This window comes from Strix aluco, chromosome 18, assembly GCF_031877795.1.
Source record: "Strix aluco isolate bStrAlu1 chromosome 18, bStrAlu1.hap1, whole genome shotgun sequence".
NCBI classification, from domain to species: Eukaryota; Metazoa; Chordata; class Aves; order Strigiformes; family Strigidae; genus Strix; species Strix aluco.
This window is the reverse complement of record NC_133948.1, coordinates 13,279,243-13,303,450: the sequence shown is the minus strand read 5'-3', so window position 1 is coordinate 13,303,450 and position 24,208 is coordinate 13,279,243. Positions and strand designations below refer to the sequence as shown.

The window sequence follows — 24,208 nt, the reverse complement described above, 5'->3', positions numbered from 1 at the left end:
GCTCGGTGCTGTACGAGACCACACCAGCCTCCCGGCTCCAGCCACGCACCGAGGCGTGGGTGCGGAAACCGAGGTGGGTGCACAGGGCACCCACCGCTTGTGTGAGCAGGGACCCGAGCCATGTGGCAAGCATCAAAATTTGGCCTAAATCTGGGAAAACCAGTTGAGCAGAAAGCAGCGCTGTGCCGCGGGGCTGGGGATGATGACCAGGGCGAAGAGGGGCTCTGCCCTGCACCCCGGGCCAGCTCCTGGCAGCGCTTGGCAGGGCCAAGGCTTGCACCCAGTGGGTGCCACTGGTCTTTGGATGCCAGGCTGGACCTGGGCTCCTGCTGGAGCTGTCTTTGGGTCTTTATTTTCCTTCCTTTGCCCTCTCCCTGGGAAGAAGCGCAGCATGTGACTTTGGTGAGAAACCAGCCAGGGTGGGAAACGGACCCTTTAATCCTGTAAGGCTCTTAGGGCCACGCTGACAGTCACGCTCCCCTTGTCAGCTCCGGCCACGGGGGGCCAGCCTGCCACCTCCTCCCCCCAAAAACCCAGCATGGGGGCTTGCACGGGGCAGGGGCACGGCTGGGGGCAGCAGGGTGTACAGCGGCCATGCTCGGTGTGGAGAGGGACACCAGCAGCAGCAAAGGCCCCTCTGTGGGGTCACGGGGCCACCAACACAGGGGTCTGCGCAGCTCTGTGCTCCCCAGCCCCCGTGCTCAACACGGGCATAGGTGCCCTGCCATGGGGCACAGTGTCCCTCCGGGACAACATCCTCGGCCGTGCCTGTGATGAGCTCGTCCGGTCTCAGAGGGTTACCCCAAACAGGGGTAGGGGGGCGCAGCACCCTGGGTGGGTGTCCAACCTCTGCCCTGCTGCAGCCCGCGGGAACCGGGATGCGGAGAGATGGGGCAGAGAGCGGGGGTAGTGCGAGGGGGACGGGGCAGAGACTCCCACCCCCCCGCCCCCGTGGCAGACACCCTGCCAGCCACGAGTAAAAAGGTGGCGCTGTCGCTTTAAGAGCGGAGGGTGGCGGCCCCTTTAAGACGCGGGAGGGGCGCGGGGGGGGGAGGACTCAGCTGCCCGCGCACAACAGCGGGGCCGCGCCGCCACGGTGGGTCCGCGGGGCGGGTGGGGTCCCCCCGAGCATCCCCCGAGCATCCCCCGCCCCGGGCCCTCCCCCACCCACCCCGGGATCCCCCCCCAGCATCGGGGTCCCCCCGTCCTCTCCCTGGTGTGGGGTGGGGGGGTGCCCCGCGGGTCCCCTGGTCCTGCGTGGGGTGTCGGTGCCGGCCCCACTCCTGTGCTCCCCCCACTTTTGCTCCGCAGGCGCCCGCGGAGGACGTGGCGCGGCGGCGGTTGCTCAGCCTGACCGCGGGTTGTTGTGCCTTTTATCATTATCTTTATTATTTTAATTTTTAATTATTTATTTTTAACCCCTCCTCCGCTCTACCCGGGGAGCGCGGGATGGGGGCCCGGGCGCTGCCCCCGCTCCCCCTCCCCGGGGGCCGCTGCCAGCGGTAGGCGCCCCCCAGGGCTGCCCCCCCCGCCATGGGGCAGGGTGCCGTGGGGCAGGGTGCCGTGGGGCCGGCCGGGGTGCTCAGCCTGGCCGGGGTGCTCAGCCTGGCCGGGGTGCTGGCGGGGGACAGCGGGGCACAGCCGGCCGGGACCCCGCTGCCGCTGGACCCTCCCGGGAAGGATGCTCTGAGCCACGGCCGGGGCCTGGATGTGAGTGTGGGGGCTGCGGTGGGGTCTGGGGGGCGGCGGGAGGGAGGTGGGTGCCGCCGGGGTGGTGGGGGTCCCGTCCCGTCCCTGCTTGCCCTGCCCCGCCATCGCAGCTGGCATGTCACCAGGATTTCCTCTGAAAACCTCCTGCTTGCCAGGCCGGCGCCTTCCATGGCCGGGGGTGGGTGGGGGACAGGGGACAGGGGTGGGGACAAGGGCTTCCACCTCCGCTGGCCCTGGCACAGCCCTTGACCCACGCCCATGTAGCACAGATGGGGAAACTGAGGCAGGGATGACAGCGACCTACCGAAAGCAGCCCAGCAGAGGGGCGGCAGCACCCGCGGGGTGCCCGATGGAGGGTGGTGGGTGCTCGGGGTGCGGACGGGACTTGGGGTGCCCGGCCGAGCACCCCACGCTCTGCCCCGCAGTGCTGGGAGGTGCGGAAACACAACAGCTCCGAGTGGTGCCGCTTCGTCCGGAGCAACCCCGACTGCCGGCTGGAGGGCGGCTTCCTCGACTACCTCGAGGGGGTCTTCTGCGTCTTCCCCCCCCGGCTGCTCCCCTTGGCCGTCACCCTCTACGTAAGGACAGGAGCGGGGGCGATGCTGCTGGGGGCTGTTCTGCTTTGGGGGTGCTGGGTGGGGACCCCACTGACCCCTCTCTCTGCCATCCCTGACCCCGCAGGCGCTCTGGCTCCTGTACCTCTTCATCATCCTCAGCGTGACGGCGGAGAAGTTGTGAGTAGCCCTGCAGAGGAGGGGATGTCCCCGGGGGGAGCGGGGAGCCCCGTGGCCCCGGAGCAGCCCCGTCACCCCTCTCCATCTCCTTCTCTGCCCTTCCAGCTTCTGCCCCAACTTATCGGCCATCTCCACCAACCTGAAGCTGTCTCACAACGTGGCAGTATCCTTGGCGGGTCACGGGGGAGCTCGGCCGGGGAGGGGGGATGCAGGGACAGGGCAGGGGGAAGGTGGCTGTGATGGGGCCACTTTGTGTCCCCTCAGCACCGTGTCAGGGAAACTGATTCAGAGCATGAGCTGGAGGTGGCAGCAGGGCGAGTGGTGGTGTGCTGTCACCGGGAAGGGGTGTCCCCACAGGGAGGAGGCCACCAGGTCTTTTCCTTGACGTCCCCTCTCCATGGTGTCACCTTCCTGGCCTTTGGCAATGGGGCGCCGGATGTCTTCAGTGCTGTGGTGGCCTTCTCCAACCCCCGGACGGCGGGGCTGGCCATCGGGGCCATCTTTGGTAAGGAGATCCCCACCACCAGCTCCTCCCTGGGGGCTGCTGGCTCAGGGGGGGGTGATAGGTGAAGGGAACATTGTGGGGAGGTGGGATGTTCCCCCCTGAGAGGGACCTGATGCATTGGCAGGTGCCGGCGTGTTTGTGACCACGGTGGTGGCCGGGGGCATCGCCCTGGTCAAGCCCTTCACGGCCGCCTCCAGACCTTTCCTCAGGGATGTCATCTTCTACATGGTGGCCGTCTTCCTCACCTTCGTGGTCCTCTACTTCGGCAGGATCACGCTGGGAGAGGCTCTGGGTGAGAGTCATGTGCGGGCTGGGGCTGGGGGGGGCAGTGGGAGCAGCCTGGGGGTGTCGTAACCCCCCACTGCTCCCTCATCCCAGGTTACCTGGGGCTCTATGTCTTCTATGTCTTCACCGTGGTGCTCTGCACCTGGATTCACCGGCGGCAGCGGGGGGAAGGGCTGCCCCCCCCTGGACACTGGGAGCCAGGTAAGGGCTGTGCGGTTGTGCCGACAGGACCCCCGGCGTACTGGGGTCCCCCTCCACCGCCCCCCCCTTCTCTCCTCTTCCCCCAGAGATGCCGACGGATGCTGAAGAGCAGGAGTCCTCGGGCACAAACAGCGGGGACTACGGTACGTTGTTGCCGGTGGGCTCAGGACTGGCTCTGCTCTGTCCTTGGGGGTGGTCGGGGGTCCCAGGGACCCCCAGGCTGCTGCATGTGTGACCGAGCCCACGGGGGAGCTGTGGCTGTGCTACCCTGGGCAGGGGGTATCCCTGGGGCCCACGCTGAAAGGGCCGAGGGGGTCCTGGGGAGCCCCCCCGCCCCGCTCAGCCACCGCGGCCCCTCGCAGGTGAGGAGTATCGGCCCCTGCTCCCCTCCCGGGAGACCTCCCTGCGCATCCTCAGGGCCGCCCTCAGCCCCTTGGACTACCTCAAGTGGAGGAGGAAGCCCTGGTACTGGCGGCTCTTCAAGGTCCTCAAGGTGAGTACAGGGGGACTGGAGCCAGGAGGAGCCCCCACACGGGGCATCCCCCTCCCTGCTGGCCCCTGGGGCTGTGTCACCCCTGGGCTTTGCAATGGGGACAGTGGCACAAGGGCAGGTACATGGGGCACAGGTCATGGGGCACCTCCTGGGGTGTCCCCTCTTGGGGGTCCCCCATCCCTGCTAGTGGCCACTTCTCCCAGGTGCCTGTAGAGCTGGTGCTGCTGCTCACTGTTCCTGTCGTGGACCCCGACAAGGATGATCTGAACTGGAAGAGACCCCTCAACTGCCTGCACGTCCTCACCAGCCCCCTGCTCTGCATCCTCACCCTGAAGTCGGGTGCCTGTAAGAGCCCTGGCAGCCCTGGACACCCAGGAGGGGACAGGACCGCGATGGCCACCAAAGCCCTGGGGACTGCAGGAGCCCTTTGGAGCTGGCACCCCATCTGGGGAGGGGAGGACGGGCCATCAAAGAGCCAGGCTGGGGGGGCCTGATTTGCAGCTGGATGGCTCTGTCCTCCCCCCAGGGGTGGGGGTTTGGGGTCCCCAGCATCCAGGTTCTGGGGGAAAAATGGGGCGGGTCTGGCTTGCCTGGGGAAACCGAGGCACAGAGGGGAGCATCCCCATGAGTCCTTTAGGGTAGAGGTGGCTTTAGGGGACAAGGCTTTACCTCATACCACGAGCCTGGTTGGATCCTGCCCCAGCCCGTGGGGTGCCTGCAGGGCTGCTCTGATGCCCCCTCTCTCCACCATGTGCAGATGGGCTGTACCAGATCCAGGGTGTCTTCCCAGTCTGGGGACTGGTCACACTGGTTGGCTCTATCCTGGCCATCATCATCTTCATCACCACAAGCAACGAGGAGCCACCCAAGTACCACTGTGTAAGGTGTCCCCCAGCCCTGGACACCCCTTGGGGACCAGCCCAGCCTGCTCTGGACTGCGCTGAGTGTCCTGGGGGCAGAGCAGGAGCCAGGGCCTCCTTCATGGTCCCCAGTGTCCCTAGGAGGGACACAGCTGGCCAGAGGTATTGCAGGGTCCTGTGGGACACACACAGGGACCAGCTTACCCCTCTGCCTGGCAGGTATTTGCCTTCCTCGGGTTTTTGGCCAGCGCCATGTGGATCAACGCTGCGGCCACGGAGCTGGTGAACATCCTCCGGACCCTGGGAGTCGTCTTCCAGCTGAGCAACACCGTGCTGGGCTTGACGCTGCTGGCCTGGGGCAACAGCATCGGCGGTAAGGGCCCCACGGTGTCCCAATGCCACCCCAGGTGCCCCATCCTCCTGGCATCCCCCAAAGTCTCCCCTGCTCTCTCTGCAGACACCTTCTCTGACCTCACCATGGCACGGCAGGGCTATCCCCGCATGGCCTTCTCTGCCTGCTTCGGGGGCATCATCTTCAGTATCCTTTGGGTGCTGGGGGGAGGTGGTGGTGGTCCCTGGGGCAGGGGCTGCCTCAGTTTCCCTGCCTGCAGCTCAGGGAGAGCCCCTGCTGCTGCGGGACCCTCGGGAGGGAGCCGGGCAGGATCCACCCCCGAGTCCCCGGGATGTTGGCAGCCTCCCCGGTACCTGCACAGTGTGGGGGGACTGGTGTGGTATTTATGAACTGCAGGAGCTGCAGGGATGGAGCCAGCAGCATCCCCCCGTCTCCACTCCTGTCCCAGCCCCAGCGGGGTGGGGGTTTAGGCTGGAGTCTGGCAGATTTGGGATCTGCCAAAGGGAAGGAGGGGAAGAGGCTTTGGGGTAGGTCAGAGGGTGGGTGCTGTCCCCCTCCCCGGGGCAGGAGGGATGTGGCTGGCTCTGTTACCCCTGCCAAGGTCCCCTGCGCTGTCTCCATCCTGAACGTGCCCCAGACATCCTGGTCGGCGTGGGACTTGGCTGCCTGCTGCAGATGACCAGCAGCCAGCTGGTGGTGAAGGTAAGGCTGTGCTGGCCGCGGTGACATGGGTCAGGCTGGCAGCAAGACCCCAGTGTCACCCACATCACTCCCCATCTCTCTGGCAGCTGGAGCCTGACAGCCTCCTGGTCTGGATCCTGGCCGGGGCCCTGGGGCTGAGCTTGGTCTTCTCCTTCGTGTCAGTGACAGCACAGTGCTTCCAGCTGGGCAAGGCGTACGGCGTCTGCCTCATCCTCTACTACCTGGCCTTCCTCTGCGTGGCCCTGCTGACCGAGTTCAGGGTGATCCGTCTCTCTGCCGGCTGACCGGCCCCACCACCGGCAGGAGATGCACATCCAGCCCTCCCCGCCGGATCGGGGCCTCACTGTCCCCTCTCCCTGTCCCTGCCAGGGGGACAAGGGCACCTTGACTCCAGCCGTGCTGCTGCCACCACATGCTGGAGGTATCACGTGCCAGCCCAGCCCTTAGCCTTTGCTTTCTGGAGGCGGGGGTTGGTTGTTTGTGCTTTGGGAAAGGAAAAGGAGCTGTTAGTCATTAGCTACGTCCTCTCCTCGCTCCGTTTAATCTTGTTTAAGTCAAGGTGGCTCTGAGCAGGAGTGAGGTTAAGACCTTGCCTTCCCCCGGTCCTAGGGGCAGAGGAGAGGGCAGCTCCAGCCCAGGGTCACAACAGAAGAGCTTTTACCTCTTCAACCACTTTACTTTCCCCTCCCCGTCTCCATCCGGGCTGCTCTGGGCCAGGGCCAGGGCAGCTGTGCTACATGGAGTAGCCCTGTGAAGGTCTGAGCACAAGTTTGCCGTTGCAAAGGACGTGACGTGTTCACCTAGGGGTTTGAGACAGCAGCCGAGGCAAAGTGAGATGGGGTTAAGGTGAGAGAATGCTTCAGAGGGGTGCTTGGTGTTAATGCAAGCAAAGCTGGAGGGAAAAAAAGAAAAACAAACAAACCAAAAACAAACCAAGGGAGGCTGGTTTCCACTGCTTTTTTAAGCTATGTTTTTCAACCTGACATTCACATCCTACTTTTTTCCTCCTCTTTAGGGTGGACAGAGATGTAGGAAAGGAGTTGGAGGTTTCCACACACAGTGTTAGCCTCTGGCAAGACTAGGTTTAGGCACTGTAAAAAAAAAAAAAAAAATTGCAATAAAAAACCCAACCACAAACCCCATCTTGACTTGCGTTGTTTGCTGTGAGGGTGTTTTCTCCTCTCTGCTAACGTAACGCAACCCTTAGCCGGCACGGTGCCTCGGGAGGGGGACAGGAACACCCGGAGCTTCTCACGAGCTGAGCCAGCAGCAGCGGAGGGGCCGGGGGGTGACAGCCTCGGCCGTGGCCACGCAGGGCCGTTGTCCCCAGCGGCTCGAGGAAGTGGTTTCCAGCAGCTGATTTCTCAACAGCGGTCACATGCGCCTGACTCGGCCGTTCAGTTGCACGGTCGGGAACTGCAGCGTCACGGCGCGGGGTCAGCGTGGGCTGCGAGGGGCATTCCCCGGGGATATGGGGACACTGGTGGGGCTGCCCACGGTGCCAGGGGCAGTGGAGAGGGTGGGCTGGTGCTTCTGGTGCCTGGCGGAGGGCCCGCAGCTAGAAAGCAAACTGCCGTTACCGAGGGACAACCGACTGCTGCTCCGCGGGGAGAGTGGGGCTGTTTTGCAAGAAGCACAACCACCGGACCTGGTTCCTGCTCCCTGCCAGCAGCCTCCTGGGCCTGGATCATTTCTCCTTTTTCTAACCAGATACAGGCTTTCAAAAAAAATAACGCTGCCTGCACTTGCAGCTATTGGCTCTGCCCTGAACCTGCTGCAAGTTACCAGCAGCTGCTGGAATTATCCAGGGAGACAACCCCCCCCTTCCTTACACACAGCAGGGCTAAAGCAATCGAAACCGCAGCCAACGTACCAATACAGAGGTACAGGGGCAAAAAACCCCTTCTAACCTTAAATATTGCATTGGGGTAGCTTCAAAAAACGTTAAGTTTGAAAGCGTTGTTTTAACGTTTAGGAAAAAAATTGGCAGGGGGGAGGGCAGAGGGAAGCTGGGCTTTGCAATGTCCAGGAGCAAGAACTGGGAGCAGCTCGGCAGGGCACGCGTGCAAAATATGCCCACGCAAGCGGTTGCCACCGGAGAGGGAGGGCGGGCACCGCTCCTCTTCAAACACTGTGGAAATGCTTCAGCCACGGCCAAGCCCCGCTTCTGGAATAACACGGGAAGGAGGAAAGGAAGCCGCTGCCTTTACAAAGCCGAGGATGCTTTTTATTAGTGTGCTTGAAAAAAATCTAGAGAATATTTTACAGACATGTCCATAAAATCATTTTATAAACAAAACACCAGCATACAAAAATCCTGCAGCACTTCCTCCCTTGCTCCCTACAAAATGATTGTCTCTGTCGTTAGTCTGTGTGTCAGGTGGGGGAGAGGAGGATAAATACAAGGGGATGCCCCGTACTCAAACTTTGTTTCCTTCCAAAGTCGTATGGAAGAAGTAAACTTCTGCGACCCTCCTTGGTTTACAAAAATAATTAATACAGTGTGTACATGGGGGCAGATCAACGCCTCAGCACAAAACCACGGAAGCAGCACCTGAGCCCTGAACCCCAGTTCAAGCATTCCCGTCTCTGTGACACAAGAGCCCTGTAAATGCATTTAAGCAGGTTAGTGCCCCCCTCAACACAGCTTAAAGCTGCAGCTCCATTCACACCCAGAAAACACCCCCAAAAAAGTCACTGACAGCTCTGCAAGGAGAAATAGGCTGTAGGGGAATGTGGAGTTTACACACAGCCACATTTTCCCCCCCCCCCTAACCTTCACAATGCTCATTCATCCTGCTCACAACTTAAAACAGAATAAACAACATCTTCTCCAGCCCCAGGACTAATCTGGATAAATCTCCCAGGCTGCGACTCCATGCAGAGCAACTGCAAGAGCAACAACTGCACTGCTCATTAATTTGTGGTCGAATTTATGGTTTGGAAAACAGCCCTTTAAGGTCCTTCACGGTTCAGCTCAGAAGTAGTTTCATACCTGCAGTACCCAGAAAGGAAACAAAAGAGTTGCCCTGAGGCACCCAGGGAATTTGGCAAGGGATGAGAGCAGAGGATGGTGTGCGTCTTGCCTGGAAAGCTGCTCACCCACTCTTTCCATCCCATAGCCCAGATGCTCCCACCATGCTATGCAGGGAGAGATTTTCAGAAGCAGCTCTGTCTTGCCTACTTCTGAAAGTCTCATCCACCCAGGAAATGCTCCTGAACTGCCCAGGTAGGATCAGTCCTCTCCCACTGTCCTTGTGCCACGTGGTGAGGCCACCAAGGAAAAGACAGGTATGTGAGACAAAGGGAACGGGCACACAGATCTTCCACTGTCTGATCTAGCTGGAGGAAGGAGAAAGCATCCCCAAGCAAGCTCTACTCTTAGTCTGAACCTGAGAAAAGATCAAACAGCAAGAAGTGAGGGGAACCTCCCAGCTGACAGATACTTCTAGCCCTCAGCACGTTCTGTGCTGACAGGGCAAAAAGGGGACTTACAGAGACAGCTTCTCATCACGTTGAGGGCAATGAAACACAAGCGATGATGCAACCTGTCATGATCCCAGAATAAACGTGGCGGAGCTGGGAAGGGATCCCTTTTCCCCTTTCCTTCCCATCCCTCAGCTACCACATCTGGCAGCCTCCTTGCCAGCTGCAGAAAAGCAGGCAGGTGAGAAGAATCATCATCTTCCATGTTCGTCCTGCATCCAAAATTCAGGGGAACAGTAAAGCTCTTCAGTGGATCTTCCAAAGATCCAACTCAGTCAGCATCTGACAGACTGAGGAACACTTCTGCAAGGGCAAGAGCACGGGAGGAGCAACACTGCTGTGCTGGGACTCGGTCACAAAGCAAAGACCTGGCTGAGGACTAACCAGCAGTACTGTTTGATGCCCATAAGCTCTCCTTAACCCAGAGCCAGGCAGAAATAAGTCAGACTTGGAGCTGCAAAACCTTCCACTTCTTCCTCGTAGTCATCTAGCTGAGCTAAGGACCAGCCAGAGATTTGCCATTTACAGAGCAGGTGGCCAAGTGGCAGAGGTCAACAGCCACCGTCACCCTGCAGAATGCCCCCTCCCACTGAACGGGGACAGGAGCTTTGGGGTTTCCAGAGGCAATCCCAATCCCAGGCAGAACCGACCAGCAGCGATGCAGATACTTGATAGCTACAGCAGAGACAGAGTTTGTCTCCCCAAACTCCTGCCCCACCTATGGTCATAACACAATGAGATGCTGGCCCTCAGTTCTGTCCTCAGCTGCCACAGAACTGCTCGGGGACAGCTAAATTCAATAATCAGAGTTGGATCTACTACAGGGAGTGCATCTAGGTGTGCCAAAAAGGAGGGGAAAGGCAGACTGCTCTTCCAAAAGTGCTGAAATTTCACACCACCTCCTCTTTCTTTGCATAGGGAAGGTGGAGAAGAAAAAAACTCACTCCCTGATCTTTTATTCCTAGGTTAATGGTACCCTTTAAGCAAAAGAGATCTTCAAAAAGGGCAAAAGTTTTAATATTAAGCAGGTGGCTTCAGTGCATTTCCTGCTGTTAATGGATTACACGTTCCTTTCCCCAAGGTCTGTTAGTGGTAAGACAAACAGCAGGCTCGAGCCTGGGAAGCGGCTCAGCGGGAGAAGGTCTGTGTCCTGTCCGAGATGCTCACTCTGTGCTGAGCACGGGCATCACACTCAACCTGTGTGTAGCAGCCTTACACAGAGTCCCCCAGGCCTCTGGTTTTTCAGCAATTCACTGCCTAGGGGAAGAGCTTTAAACCCTAAAGCTGAACAGTACACTGAACAGATCTATATACATCATCCCAATATATACGCTGTGAATACTCTAGGTTATTGCATAGAAGGCGGCTTGCGTTAGCTAGGCCTAAATGACAGTCTGGGAGCGTTGTCGGAGGCTCAGGGGCTTCAGAGAGCTGTTGGAAGCAGATGCAGGCTCTTGCAACGATGTCTCAGATTCCTCTTTTCTGGAATGCTCCTCATACCATTCCTGCAACAGAAGATCACTGAGATCAGGCTCTGTCCCACTCTGGCCTCGCAGCCCCTCAGCAGGACCCCGAAGGGCAGAGCCTTTGGCTGCTCTGCCATGTGAGGGCACATCTGCTCTGTAGGCACAGAGAGGCTCTTTCCAAAGCCCTGGATATAGCCCAACCTCCCAAAACAACCCGGTCAGCTGCAGCAAGGCTGTGACAGACGCACCGAGACCTTGCCACCCACTGTCCAAGCAAGAAGTACCAGCTATGGCTCAGCTCCAGTTGGCTGAACTGACAAACCCTCTCGCAGGATCCCTCCCAAACGTCTAGGACTCCAGTATTGATGTTTGGGATGTGCAGAGTTGCCCCCAATCCTGGGCAGTGCCCAGAGTGTTACAGTATGTTACATCCCTGAATCTGAGACCAAGCAGAACAGGCAGGGAGCTTCTCTGCAGATTTCCACCCAGGTCTGTGGTAAATAACATGGGTATTTTTGTTAGGGGGACTGAAGACTCATCCCCAAGCTAGCTGCCCAAGGGACAAAGGACAGATTCAAATGGCTATGAGATTAATTCTTTCAGTACTAATCATTACATTAGCCCATGACCTTCAACCTGGAGTGAATGTCTGGCAGGCACTACACTGACCATGGCATAAAGTCCCTGACCTCAAAGGGCACTAGCAGAAATGCCCTAAACAAGCCAGAGAATCAGATGACTTAAGTGTTTCCCATCTTTGTTAGCCTGTTATTCTGACAGAAAAGCAGGCAGCATTGCTCACACCAAGCAGCACTCTGCCTGGGAGGGAAACTTGGTTTCTGTGTCAGACAGGCACACCCAAGCTCAAACACAATCACATTCCAGTGGTTTAACAAACTAGCACTCGGCAGCCAAGCCCCAGGAACACACCGTGCGTGTGTTCGCAGCCCAAACACGTCCAGCTCGGCGAGGCCAGGTGAGCTCAGCCAAGCTGGAGTGCCCACGCACACACTGAGTGCTGACTCTCACCGGCACAGCCTCGCACCGGCACCCACTGAAGAGGCTCTGATGTGCTCTGTGGTTTAAGAAAGATCCTGAGTGCAAGAACGGCTCCATCTAAAGCACACTTCATCTACTGCCTATGCTTCTCACAGGACACGTGGCTGTCTGGGTCTTGGAGGAAGAAGGACTCCAGTTTTTAAAAGGATGGTTTGTTATTGCAGGCGATGTTCTGCTCACCACAGAGACTTGCTGATATTTCCAACTCAGGCCCACGTACCTGTATCTCCTCCTCATACATCTTCATACTCAAATCACTCTTGGTCCTTGATCTGCGTCCCAGAAACAGTGTTGACATTTGCTAAAGAGTTGGGGGAAGGAAGAGGAAAAATCAAAAAAGACATTCATCAGTCACTCAGCAGCTCCCAGAATCAGTCCCTGCAACTCCAGACATCCCTCATGCGGACACCCATCATCCACTGATGACTTGGGCTATCCTGGGCTCCTCCTGTTGTCACGGGAAAAAGGCATTTTAGGGTGCACATCACCTAACAAATGCAGGCATCTACCGCAGGCTGAGATGAGTCATACTGAGCAGATCCCCAAAGGCTACAGAGGGAGCTGTAGCTCAGATGGATGCATCTGTCAGCAGTGCTAAATTTAGTCAGATGAACATAACATCAGTGCCTGGAACAAGGCTCAAACCCAAGCTTCCAAATAAGATCTTGTCTGAGAACAATTTCAGGTCCCACTTGTCTAGACCACACCATTTACTCCATGGACCTGGACTTCTTAAATTGTGTAAGGAGAGAGCCAAAGTCTGAATTACTCTCTGACCACGAGCTATATGAACAGGATTGAGAAGCAAGAGAAACCTCAGGTCTGGCATCATCATTCTGTACTCCACTGCAAGGCTGAGGACAGCATCCTCCTTTGGTTTGTCTTGAAAACTGCTTCTGATCAGTATCATCATCACTATTCTGAATTTTGTCTGTGTGAACAAGAGCTCAGCCTTTAACTACCAAGCCAACCAAAGCAAATAAAGGTCGCTTAAGAGACTGTAGCACCTGCACTTTGTAGTGATGATACAAGAATATAATGACTATTATTACAACAACCACTTAAGCTCTGCCCAGATGCATGAGACAACAGTTCTGAGACAAGAGCAGTTACTCAGATCAGCTCTTTTTTCCAAATGTCCATCCTGTTTTAGAATGAAAATGTAAGCAGTGCCCTGGAGAAAGGAAGCCTGGTGTTTGGAATCGTTACCATCATATTGCTGCATAATGTTTCAGGACTGTCCAAGCCTAAGTGTACGATGGCACAGAGAGAGAGGCAGGAGAATTACAAGACAATGGCGTCCTTAAAGAAAAATAAATACACTTTTTCCCAGTCAGTAGGGGGTCAGGACAGCTCTAACCCAAGTTTGAAGGCAATAGCAACGACCCTTTGTCAAGGCTATTCAGAGTGCAGGGGAAATTCAGCTGCTACTTTTCTAGAGCAGCAAATCTTTGTGCTGATGCTACAGAGTCCCTCCAGTAACTCAGCTCTTAGCACTACAAGACACATGCAGCTTCTCTCAAGACAGCAAAAAGGCATTTGTGGCCCTAGCACGCCTCCCTCCCCTGAAGCTGAGAACTTGCAGTGAGCGTCTCCTCTTACCCCGTATTTGTCCATCTGCAAAACGATCTTCTGCAGCTGAGCTGTTTCAGTGGCAGCTGAACTCCGCTTGTACAGCTCGATTATGCCAACCACTTCCTCCTTGGAGATCTCCTTCTCCAGAACAATGCCGTTGTCTTCTGGAGAGGCAAGAAAGAAAGAGAAAAAAAAAGTCTCCAAGATGAACATTGCTTCATCAGCCACTATGATAATCCTGGAAGGCAAAACTTAACAGCGCACAGGACCAAGCCAGATGTCAGGCACAGTCTGTACCTACTTTTGTGACTAGAACATGTATGTCCTTGTCCCCCAGCAAGGCAGGGAAGAAGTTAACTAGTGTGCAGTGCCAGCAAGCAACTCAGCTTTTTAAAACATCAGGCTCCTCAGTATCTTAAAAAAAATCTTGTAGCTTTTTGCATGCCTGTAAATTAAGTAGCAAAGCAAATAATCACACAGGAATTGCTGCCTTTTGACCTGCAACTGCCTAACACAGCTTGGGAGTTCAGTGCTAACAAATGTCTTTCACTGCACCCTTCAAACTGGGTGTAGGAGTGACCACGATGAAAAGTGTTTCTGTAACTAACAATGCCTGGCTCCTGCGGGCCTGTGCCACGTAAGTTTGATCTTCTGGCACCTAAGAAAGATGAGGGGCTGATCAAAGCTGCTCCCATGTCTGGGGCCTTCGTCATGTTTCTGCGGGGAAGATTCTCTGGTATTAAATGTATAAATGCGGTAGCTATATCTCCTTCCTGCAGAAAAGTGTAAAGAATTATTAAGATTAGTCTGCGTGGAGAATGAATAGAAAAGTCTGGGTGTAGAGCACCTGAAGGAATATCAGGAGAAGGGCTATAAGAAATTAATGTGTTTGTGGCACCTAAATTAGCAGGTCATGAAGTTACATGCAGTTTCAGACACCCAGCTCAGATGACAAAGGACAGTGAGTAAAACTGGTGACTCACAGAGTGAGGGGATGGAGAGACTAGTCACTGTCAGTGGCTTGTCCAAAACCAGGATGTAGTCACCAGTCTAAAAACAACTGGGAGATGTGGAAAGAACTGGATAGGCAGCATCCATCGTCCATGTCATGACAAAGAGTGTTGGCAAACCACTTGGATCCAGCATTTTGGTGGCTGAACGCTGGACAAACCACTTGGAGACACATTCTGCTGCCAGTGAGTATATTAGCGAGGAAGGGAAATTGGGTTTAAAAACAAAAAAATCACCTTCCCATCCTGTAAGGTCTCTAGTTGATCTTTGCTACATTGTTGCTGTTCCTAGATTTCTTTCACTAAGGCACGCAGACTTCCTATCTTCAAATAATTTGGTTGAAATGGCTCAAGTAGTTGAAGAGTGCACACACACACACACACACACACATATATATATAAAAACCCACATACATACATACACGCACGCTTTTTGGGGAGTGCTGGGGGAGAGATGAGGGGCAGAGGAGAAAGGCCATGTAGAAATGTCACAGAAGCATAAGAATGAGTTTAGGAAGTCAGGCTAAAAAAAAAAAAAAAAAAATCTGGTCTTTTCTGGCCAATCCCATTCTCTCCTACAGACACAAGACACCAGGGAGAGAAGATACAACACTGTAGGTCAACCAGTCCTCAAGTTCTGACCTTCTGAATCTTGGTTCTTCCGAGTGTAGTTCATGCGGAAGACAAAAGCATCCAGAATAAAAGCCACAATGATTGTCATCACCACCTGGGAGAGGACATGAACAGAAGAGATTAGGAGGCTGCTGCTGGGGGGTTCTTCCAGCCCAGTTCAACCAGAAGCTGAGCATTTGGTCTGTGCTTCAACTCTGTGCTCCCCACCCAGCTCCTCCGGGGCAGAGGGGATGCACATGTCACACCTGTGAGTAAACTGCTAACAGTCAACCACAACGGGGACAGAACAAAACTCTCGTGCTGCCCTAGTCCTTGCCCCAGACCCAGATTTGTGCAGCATTAGCTTTGTCAATGCCCATAAATTCAACTTCCTGCAACTGATGTGGGCTCACACCTGTTTCTGAAAGAAACATTTCTGTAGAAGAGCAGAGTTGTCCTCATTCAGCAATGGAAACTCCCTCTGGAACACAGTAAAAGCTGTCTCCCCGCCTCATCCCTACTATTTGATGCATGAAGCATCTCCGGAAACCTACCATGGTCACAATATAGAAGATCATGAAGTAAAGACGGCTCCAGTGAGTGGTTTGGGATGTCACCCCTTCCTAAAGAGGAGAGGGAAGAAGTCAGCAGTGCACAAAAGGGAGATTCTGCTGTTAACTGCTTGCCAACAGACACAAAGCAGCATAAACATTATCTATCTCTCATTTGTGGCTCCACAGTTAGCCCCAGGGGCTGCCTTCACAACACTCAATGCCCCAACTGGTCCTTGCAGCTAATCTGCCCCTCAAGCTAAAAAGAGAGGTTCCTATATGCAAACACACAGAACATGTAAAGCTTGGGGCTGCCAAGAGCCATTGCTTCTATGAGAACACAGCTTGGGCAGCAGGGTGACAAGCTGGAATATAGAGCGACTTCATTTGTCCAGGCTGTGAAACCTGGCCTGAAGGCTGGTCAAGATTCACAAGAAAACATGCTCAGCAGTATGCCAGAGGTCAAATGCCACCCAACAACCAGGGCCAAAAGATGTCTGGCAACAAGAAGTGGCAGTGTTGGGCCCATCTCCAATCACCAGGGGAAGAAAGCAGTGGTGGTGTGGAAGATTGAGCTCAATGGGCAGAGTCTGTGCACACAAGGTAGCTGAGCTTTACTTACCATGATGATGTACCAGTCATTGACGACTGTCAGCTCAAACAGCGTGACTGTATACAGTGGGAGAAAAAATACAGACAATGACTTTATCCATCCTGACCTACTTTACAGTGATTCTTAGACAAAGTATTTGACAGGGAAGGCTGACACAAGACACTGAAGTTTCAATACAGTCAGCAAATCCGGAGACAGAACGCAGACCCTCATCACTGCAATTGCTTCAGACAAAGGGGGTTAGACCCACAGAACCAGGAGCATGCCTTAATCTGTATTTCTTAAAAGAATCAGAAACAGACCTCTTTCCAGCAGAGAGCATGGAGACCTCTGAAGTCTCCAGGAGATAAGCATCTCTGCTCACACATTAAGAAAAATCACATTGAGAGTAATCAACATTCAAATTATTCTTCATCAGTGGGTTTAAAGAAATGTACTAGCATCACTATTGGTTCTTTAGAAGGGTAATGACTTAAAGCCCTCCGTAAACATCTCTGGAAGTCTGGTCTGATCACCAGTCAGAACAGATCTGCTGGCTTCACACTGGCTTTTAAGAGCCATCTGCTTACCTTGCAAAACAGTCATGGCACAATTAGTCAGCTGGATTCTCCAGACAGAGAGCCGGGTGCTGAGTGTTTGAGGTGCATCAGTGGGACTGACTCTATGGGAGAGTCCCAGGCTTCTTACAAGAGCATTACAGTCCTGCCATCCAGCTCTGCAGGACACAGATGCACTAAGGAATAGCCTTTGCTACGGACAAAACTGCCCTTACCAAAGCTGTTCAAAATGTTGTCGAAGTTGTTGAGATAGTAATAACCTTCTTCCACAACCGTCTTGTTGCCAACTGTATGATTCACCCAGCGGTAGGAATCTGCGACTGTGCTTGTGCTGGTTGGACAAACCAGGACAAAGAATGAGAACTGGAAAAGCAAGGAAAATCTCAAGGGTTACAAATACCAGAACACTTAGAGGGTGGTGAGCAGGGTGGCAGTTTCTACCTCTTGGCCAACACTTGTCTTTTTCTCTGAAAGCCTCTCTCCTTCACAGCTCAGCACAAGCCCAGGGAGCACATGGAGTCTTTCTGATCAATTCAGCAAATATACCAGAGAAACTGTTTGAGTTAGACTTCTTGGCTCACACCCTTAAAGCTTGGCATTTCCAAGTGGTCTGCCACCATTTAAGATGAAAAGGCACAGGACAGCTTAGCTTCCAAGACCAGGTGAATTTATCTTGGTACAAAACGAGACCTAAATATGTAACGTGTCTGGCCAAGCAACTCTGGCATCACCAAGGAAAAAATCTCAACTTCACTCTGTAGCAGATGTTACAAGAGTTTCCAGCCACGGCACCATGAAGAAGTCCTCCCAGTGCAGCTACCCGAGGCAAGTTACAGAGCTCATTAAAGCCAGCCAACCCTACCACAGAAATCTCTCCCTTTCCAAATGCAATGCAAAAGCCATTTCATCCAATCTCACCTAGAGAAGTGAAGTGTCTCCTAGATTTTTGCAGCATGTTGCCTCGTTTGCAAAACCCCATGCAGACCCATTCTCTGGCCCCTTCTCCACAGGGAGATAGAGCTGCCAGGGCTCACCACTGCTGGCTGTGCACCAAAACCACTGCAGAGGGGGATGGATTTGCAGTACTTACTTGCAGCAGTTTGGGTAGACCACACCAGCAAAGAACTCCATGCCAACAATGGCAAAGCAATAGTAGAAGATCAGCAGGGTTAAACCCAGGCTGGAGGCAAAAACAGAAAGAGTATTGTGCTGTTGAAGAGTTGCTAAGGCAGGGAAACACAAAGTCACAGGCTGGTTGCTCTGGAAGGAATTTCCAATGGATGGGAAACAGCACTGAAAACCCCAGACCACCCTCCCTGCCACTGTGGCTCTGCAGTTCTTTGCCTGCTCTCATTCTCTTGAAGTCCTTGGACAAGGAGCTTGCCACTCACTGAAGAGAGAAACTAAAGAGGAGCCTGGATCCCCTCCCAGTCTGTCTTTTTCTGGTAAACAAATGTCTCTCCACAGTTTCTTTAATAAAGAACAACACACACTGTTTCTGCCCTCTCCACGTCCTTGGATGCAGGGACTGTGCCAAGAACAGGGTTCTCTAGCTCTGCTAGAGAATAAGGGAATAAGGTCTGAGGATGCCCCACTCAAACACCAAGCTCCTTCTGCCCCACCATTTCACAGTAATGCTCTCGTGGCTGTACTAAGGACAGGGAAACATCTGGGAACATTCATGCCAATGTTCCTTCCAAATGGGCACCAAAAGCTGGGATGGGGGACCAAAATTAAACAAGCATCGACTCTTAGTTATCTTCCTAACACAAAAGCAGGAGGTGGCCCAGCGTGCTGGAGTGTTACTTATCGCGTACTGCTCCAAGAAACTGGAAGATTAACACCCCACTGCAGCACACTGAAGAATCAGTAACAACCTATTGACAGACCAGAGCATAAACATCTTTAGCAGGTTTGACAGATCCCTATCCTGGCCCCAGCCCTAGACACTAAACTTTCACTCCCCTCTCCCCGCCATCACCCAAAGAGAAGTTAGTACCTGGCCATCCGGGGGAACAACTCAAACATAGTGTCCAGGACATTTCTGTAGCGTTTCTTCAATTTAAATAGCCTGAAAGGAGAAGCCAATAGTTACCTACACACTGCAACTTTCCTGGTGTTGCTGGAAATAGTTAGAGAGAGTATCACAGTTCTCTGTACCTCCCAGCTCAATTAAAAGTAAGGTTTTCTGACACTAAATTCACAGGATCTGCTCTTGCTCAAGTGGTCTCCACTCACCTAACAGTGTCCTGCTGTCCCATCTGAATGTTTACGACACATTCAACTAAGTGTTCATAGGATTGAGGAATCTCAAGGAAAAATCTACGTCTTTCTACACAGCATGATGCATAAATAGCTATTTAAAAAAAAAAAAAAATCATAAGAACTTAAAACTAGGTCCTGCATACAGGGTCAAGATTCATTACTCCTTTCCTCACACACACACTTTTCTGTGTTTCCCCCATGACCCAATAAAATTTGATGAAAATCCTACATTGTGCCTGCTAATTTAAGATTTGGCAACTCCGTCAGCCTTTACAGAGAAACACAGCTGCCAAACACAGGCTTTGGCAGGGGAGCAACAGAGAAAACATTATTTTTTTTCCCCCTTGAGTGTCATAAAGTGTTCTTTAAATCCTCACTGAAGAGCTAAATTACATTAGTTTGTTTTTAACAAAACAACATTTTGCCTCAAATGCCTTCCCCCTATGTCTCTCAAAGCAATCTGCAAAGGCGAATGTACCTTCGTAACAGCCTCGAAATGAGAGGGTTAATCAGACCCATCTTGCTGAGCTGCAGAGAGGTTACAGGCTTAAAGTCTTGCTTAAAGTGTGAGATGCGGTTAGAGCAGGGTTGTACTTCACCCTAGAAAGCAGCATCCTTTGAAAACTGTAATTTCTGGTAATTCAATGGAAATTATTAAACTGGTTCAGACTGTCTCACCCTGACAGAAGAGCTTTTCTCTGAACAGCATCAGACAATTTAAAGGAGGTGTAAGAACCCCACGAAGGCAGACACAGGATAATCTGCCCTCGGTAAATCCCTTGATCTCTATTAGAGATCAGCTTAAGCTCCAAAGCACGGGGTTTCATATCCCATCCCAAGTTTTTGTTATCATTCATTTTGATAACTCTGGCTAATCTCATTACCCCACGCAATTCCTGTTTGCCATGGTCATGTACCACAGAGCAATCCTTGCCCTCTCCTGGCAAGGAGCTTGGACCCCAACTGGATTGATGGAAAACAAGCCTGGCTGTTTTCTTCCCCACCTGCTCTCTGTACCCACCACCAGCCTTCCTGTCTCACCTCAGCAGCTGGAGGGGCCGCAAAACCACAATGAAGTAGAATGGCTCCATGTTAAACGCCAGTGCCATGAGCCCCAAAAATGCAAAGAGGGTGACTGAGAAGTCAAATCTGGAAAGAAAAAAATAAAACAAAATAAGAGCAACGATTTATCACTAGTGTTTCAGCAGAGGAGAGGTACTTGGTGCTGCTCCAGCCTAACTAGATGCACAAGGCCAAGGGCAGAAGGATTTCAATAGCCTGCTGACAGCCTCGTCTACAGGCCTAAACACTCATCTCAGAAGTCAAGTCTAACCCAACAACGTTTGCCACCTCTCTCTCAAAACATCAGTGAGCACTTACAGATTCCAACCTGAGGACAGGTACTCGACAGGCCCCAGTCCAGTGGTCTTCAGGAGCAGCTCGACACCATAAACTGTAACACAAGATGACAGTCACAGACAGAAATAAGCAGCATCGCAAGGAGGGCTTATGCAAAGGCTTGTCCTCAAGGATGTGTCATGTTTTAAGTAGAGGACCTCTGAACATAGGTTTAACAGATCCCCACCCATTCTTCTTATTCTTGGTGAGATGCCAAAGAGACATCTTCCTTCCAAATCAACGTATTTTCCTGTGTTCATGGCGATTTCTCTACAGAACAGTCTACAAAACACTTAGCTGGCTAACACGCTATAAATGTTGAGGCACAAACTCCTGTAAGAAAGGCCAGAAAGTGGTGTAGGGAATTCAGTCCTGCCTTTTTATTTCCTTCTATCTCAGTGGAACATATCCACACCCCCTAGCCTAGCCCTGACCTGCATGGAGAGGTCCTTTCAAAGAGGAGCCATCTACTTTCACCCTCTGTCCTAGCAACACCTTGTGGGCCTGTAAGTTAAAGAACACCATAATAACATGATGATGCCCTGTTTGTCATCCCAAAAATCTTTCTTTCCAGGTTCCAAGGAGGAGGGGTAGGAGAAAAGTGAAGAGAAGAGCTGGATGACAACATCTTTGTGAAAAGAAGTGTTGCAGAGTGCCTCTGCCTTCAAACTTTCATAACAAGTGTTTTGAAGACTAGCAGTCAGGGAAGCACTAGAGCTACCCAGCAGACAAATAAGATGTTAGCAACCTCTCCTAGATTTTCCAGAGAACCTTCTGCTGCAGTTCAACACGCTATTTTGACTCAGTGGAGCTATACTTCGCTCCTCCTCGAGCAAGAGACACTGGCAGGAGAAGTGAATTCACATCACTGAAGAGCTCTATGGCAGTGCAATGAAACAGCCCACGAAGATGCAATAGCTTGTACTTGGGCTGAAAAGGAAGACTAAGGTACATGTTCATGGAGGGGATGACGTTCAGTTGGAAAACTCAGCTCATCAACTAGTTCATCTAGTCCTTTCAGTCTTCTCCTCAGCATGCCCCTGCACTCTGTACTCCAACACGACTGCCTTGCTTTGTGTGGCAGAGAGCCAGCTCACAGCTGCAATCAGATCAGAGCTGGTAATGCCTCCTGGAATAGTCAGTGCAGCGCAGAGCAACATGAGCAACTCCACGCAGAGCCATCACAAGTCTGGAGGAGCTTATCACTTTGCACGCTGTGCCTAACAAACGACGTTATTCTGCTCTCAGGGCTGACGCCAACTTTAATATAATACAGCAGCTTCTGCTGAGAGTTGCACCAGAGGTAAGAGGCCCCCCAGACTGCTGTGGTGCAGGGAGCTGTGTAACACTGCAGCAGTGTTCACGTGGGTCTGTGTGGATGCTGACAATCCCTGCCAGGCAGCACTGTTCTAGATGGAGTCTGTACACCTGTGGCTAAGTTTTAACTTCAAACTGAATTATCTCCCAGGAACAGAGCTGTCTATTCCCCTCCCAACTCCTTATGAAATGACACAGCTCTGTGGGGAGGCATCAGCTTACTTGTGAGGAAGACTATGTAGCTCCATGGGACATTTCTGGAGAAGAAATTCCCTCCTGCAAGACAAAAGAAGAACTTTTTCTAGACTTCCCTTTTTTCAATCCCCCAGCCTCACAGTTAAGAAACAAGCTGTGATGTTTCCTACCTTGCAGCATGAAGGTTTCAACAAGAATCCAAATTCCATTCACAGCCACCACAGTATCTGGAAAACAAAGTAAAAAACCCATAGCAAAACTACTCCTGGACCAGAGGACATCCATTTCCTAGGCTAACAGAAAGAGTACAATATAGGACAAGTGGCAGGGTCATTGTTTCCAATTCAACAAACTGAACTCATAACGTGGGAGAATCTTCTACCCTGACTTTTCCCAGGCCTTTAACAGATGCAGTACCTTTATCTTCAGAAGAAAGCAAAACTAAATCAAAACAACGGTCTGAATCATGTACAATCATTTTAACTCATAATTATTGTACATTCTGCCATGTTATTACCTGCATATTTCAGCTTCCTCCTAGTTCTGGAACAAGATCTCAAGAACCACTGGGTCCCTGACAGTGCAGGACAAAGCCCTGTCGGCCTGGATCTATCGCTGCTCCCCAGCATTCAAATCCTGAGAACTGAAGCTGCAGGACTTCTCCTTTTCATTCAGATCTCCTCATTCCACCCCACCCGCTTTAGTTTAGCATCCCAATTTACAAAACCTTCTCCTTCAACATTCAAAAAACCCCCAAATTACAGAGTAGGAACAGATTGTTTAGAACATTGCAAGTAGCACCATGAGTAAGCACTCTTTCTCCTTTAGAGGAGAGAAGCACAGAATCCTTCTCACAGGCAGTACAGTTGCCAAGCAATCCCTCCAGCAACCAGGATGCTTGCACCTTCTCAAGTGCAAACAGAAGAAGGTGGTTGACTGGCAAGGCAGTTCCTTACCCAGCATCCTTCAGCTGCAAGATGAAAACCTCAAGGCCTGTGAAAGCTAACCACCAACCTACCTAAACACAACAAGCTGACTCATACAGAATCAGACCCACAAGTGTGTTATGAAGTAGTGAACCAAGGAGCCTCTCCGGAAGACTCGACACAGCGAGAGCTCAGAGTATCACAGCAGTGGTCGGTACAAGCATGCAGTTCCCTCCCCCTCTGCCAAAACTCCAAAATGTGTACATGAGCCATGGCTCAGACCAAAGACCAGGCCCCACCACGCTAAGTCCTCATGAGGGTGGCAGACACAGCACGCCAGTGATCAAGGCTGCCCAGCAGAGAGACAGCTCGTTACTTCTACTTACACATGGTGTATTGGAACACGCGGGACTTCACGAGGATGTTGATGCCTGTATGAAGGAAAGTGTAACAAAACAGATGTTTACACAGTCCTCCATATCTCACACACAGATTCCTCTATCTTCTCCTTAGAGACATTTTTCATACCAATCCTCAGCACAGAAGCTAAATAGATTAGCAGATTATTAACTTTTACTTCTTGGGACCAAGTTCAAATTTCCTCTAGAGTTTTAGCAGCAATAAACTTGCTATCCTTAACCCCCAAGATGCCTTTTTTTCCCCTCTGTGTGTTAGTTCTGTGGCATGGACAGAGGTAAATGCAGCTGTTGAAGCACTACCCATGTTTGGAACAACACCTATGCTGTCAAGGAGGGTTGAGTGCATCAGCAGAGATATGTAGGACTCCTAGGGCAGCTGTCTTTGGATCTAGATGGTGTTAACTGTTCCCACTAGCACACAACACTGAAAAAGAATTGCAGATAAGTTCTTATTTCTGAATGGCTACGTTTGCAAGACAGATTACACTGATTTCAGACCTCTTTCCCCTTCCTGAGCAGCTGCACTTGACCTGTACGAGTGTTGCAACCCCATCTTGGGACTAGGAAGCCTAGCAGCTTTTGTGAAAACACATATCCCTCTTCACAGTCACTGCTGTGAGTTGCCACCTGGGATACGGAGAAACTCTATAAACTCTACTAGATTCAGCAATCATAAATCCCCACCTAATCTCTGTGCTAAAAAAGGAATACAGCCCTCCACGACCTCAGGGTCTGCTTTGCTACAGAGCTTCTGACAGATGTCTCTTATTTTAAGGAAGCCAGGGTTTGGGTCAGAGCACAGAGAATATATACGTGAGAGAAATCTTCTTTGGAGACTCTGAATGCAAGGCTCTGAATACACAGAGAGTTGGTTAGTAGGCCTTCCCTCAGCTGTTCACCAGGGACAGAAGAAAAGG

The 24,208-nt window shown here is 52.5% G+C and overlaps 2 protein-coding genes across 12 annotated transcripts in view; one reads left to right on the top strand and one right to left on the bottom strand.

Annotated features, from left to right (window-relative positions):
- The first annotated feature begins 1,069 nt into the window (after positions 1 to 1,069).
- Positions 1,070 to 6,984, top strand: SLC8B1 (solute carrier family 8 member B1). Of its 2 annotated transcripts, none has more exons than XM_074843920.1 (15): positions 1,070 to 1,710; positions 2,136 to 2,288; positions 2,392 to 2,444; positions 2,550 to 2,608; positions 2,845 to 2,949; positions 3,074 to 3,241; positions 3,328 to 3,435; positions 3,522 to 3,578; positions 3,798 to 3,928; positions 4,132 to 4,273; positions 4,686 to 4,807; positions 5,008 to 5,161; positions 5,246 to 5,326; positions 5,778 to 5,842; positions 5,929 to 6,984. In XM_074843920.1, exons 1-15 carry the CDS (start codon positions 1,534 to 1,536, stop codon positions 6,124 to 6,126), a joined length of 1,773 nt encoding a protein of 590 aa, XP_074700021.1. In that variant the 5' UTR covers positions 1,070 to 1,533; the 3' UTR covers positions 6,127 to 6,984. The 2 variants fall into 2 exon arrangements, with proteins under 2 accessions (XP_074700021.1, XP_074700022.1); XM_074843921.1 differs by having other exon boundaries at positions 6,005 to 6,137.
- A 1,063-nt stretch (positions 6,985 to 8,047) lies between these two features.
- Positions 8,048 to 24,208, bottom strand: part of TPCN1 (two pore segment channel 1) — a 49,165-nt gene continuing 33,004 nt past the window's right edge. For all 10 annotated transcript variants that reach the window (XM_074843907.1, XM_074843908.1, XM_074843912.1 and 7 more), the window contains 14 exons: positions 23,259 to 23,303; positions 22,117 to 22,173; positions 21,974 to 22,027; positions 20,417 to 20,489; positions 20,078 to 20,185; positions 18,771 to 18,842; positions 17,862 to 17,951; positions 16,987 to 17,102; positions 16,224 to 16,270; positions 15,605 to 15,673; positions 15,081 to 15,165; positions 13,456 to 13,592; positions 12,074 to 12,154; positions 8,048 to 10,833 (listed from right to left, as the gene is read on the bottom strand). In XM_074843907.1, coding sequence (XP_074700008.1) covers positions 10,711 to 10,833; positions 12,074 to 12,154; positions 13,456 to 13,592; positions 15,081 to 15,165; positions 15,605 to 15,673; positions 16,224 to 16,270; positions 16,987 to 17,102; positions 17,862 to 17,951; positions 18,771 to 18,842; positions 20,078 to 20,185; positions 20,417 to 20,489; positions 21,974 to 22,027; positions 22,117 to 22,173; positions 23,259 to 23,303 — 1,157 coding nt within the window. In that variant the 3' untranslated portion in view covers positions 8,048 to 10,710. The remainder of the gene's footprint in view (positions 10,834 to 12,073; positions 12,155 to 13,455; positions 13,593 to 15,080; positions 15,166 to 15,604; positions 15,674 to 16,223; positions 16,271 to 16,986; positions 17,103 to 17,861; positions 17,952 to 18,770; positions 18,843 to 20,077; positions 20,186 to 20,416; positions 20,490 to 21,973; positions 22,028 to 22,116; positions 22,174 to 23,258; positions 23,304 to 24,208) is intronic.

Excerpts from the sequence above, each read along its gene's own strand:
- SLC8B1 (XM_074843920.1), top strand. The coding sequence starts at position 1,534 with ATGGGGCAGGGTGCCGTGGGGCAGGGTGCCGTGGGGCCGGCCGGGGTG. Across the intron at positions 2,289-2,391 it reads CCTTGGCCGTCACCCTCTAC|GCGCTCTGGCTCCTGTACCT; the intron begins GTAAGGACAGGA and ends CTGACCCCGCAG. Across the intron at positions 2,950-3,073 it reads GGCCATCGGGGCCATCTTTG|GTGCCGGCGTGTTTGTGACC; the intron begins GTAAGGAGATCC and ends ATGCATTGGCAG.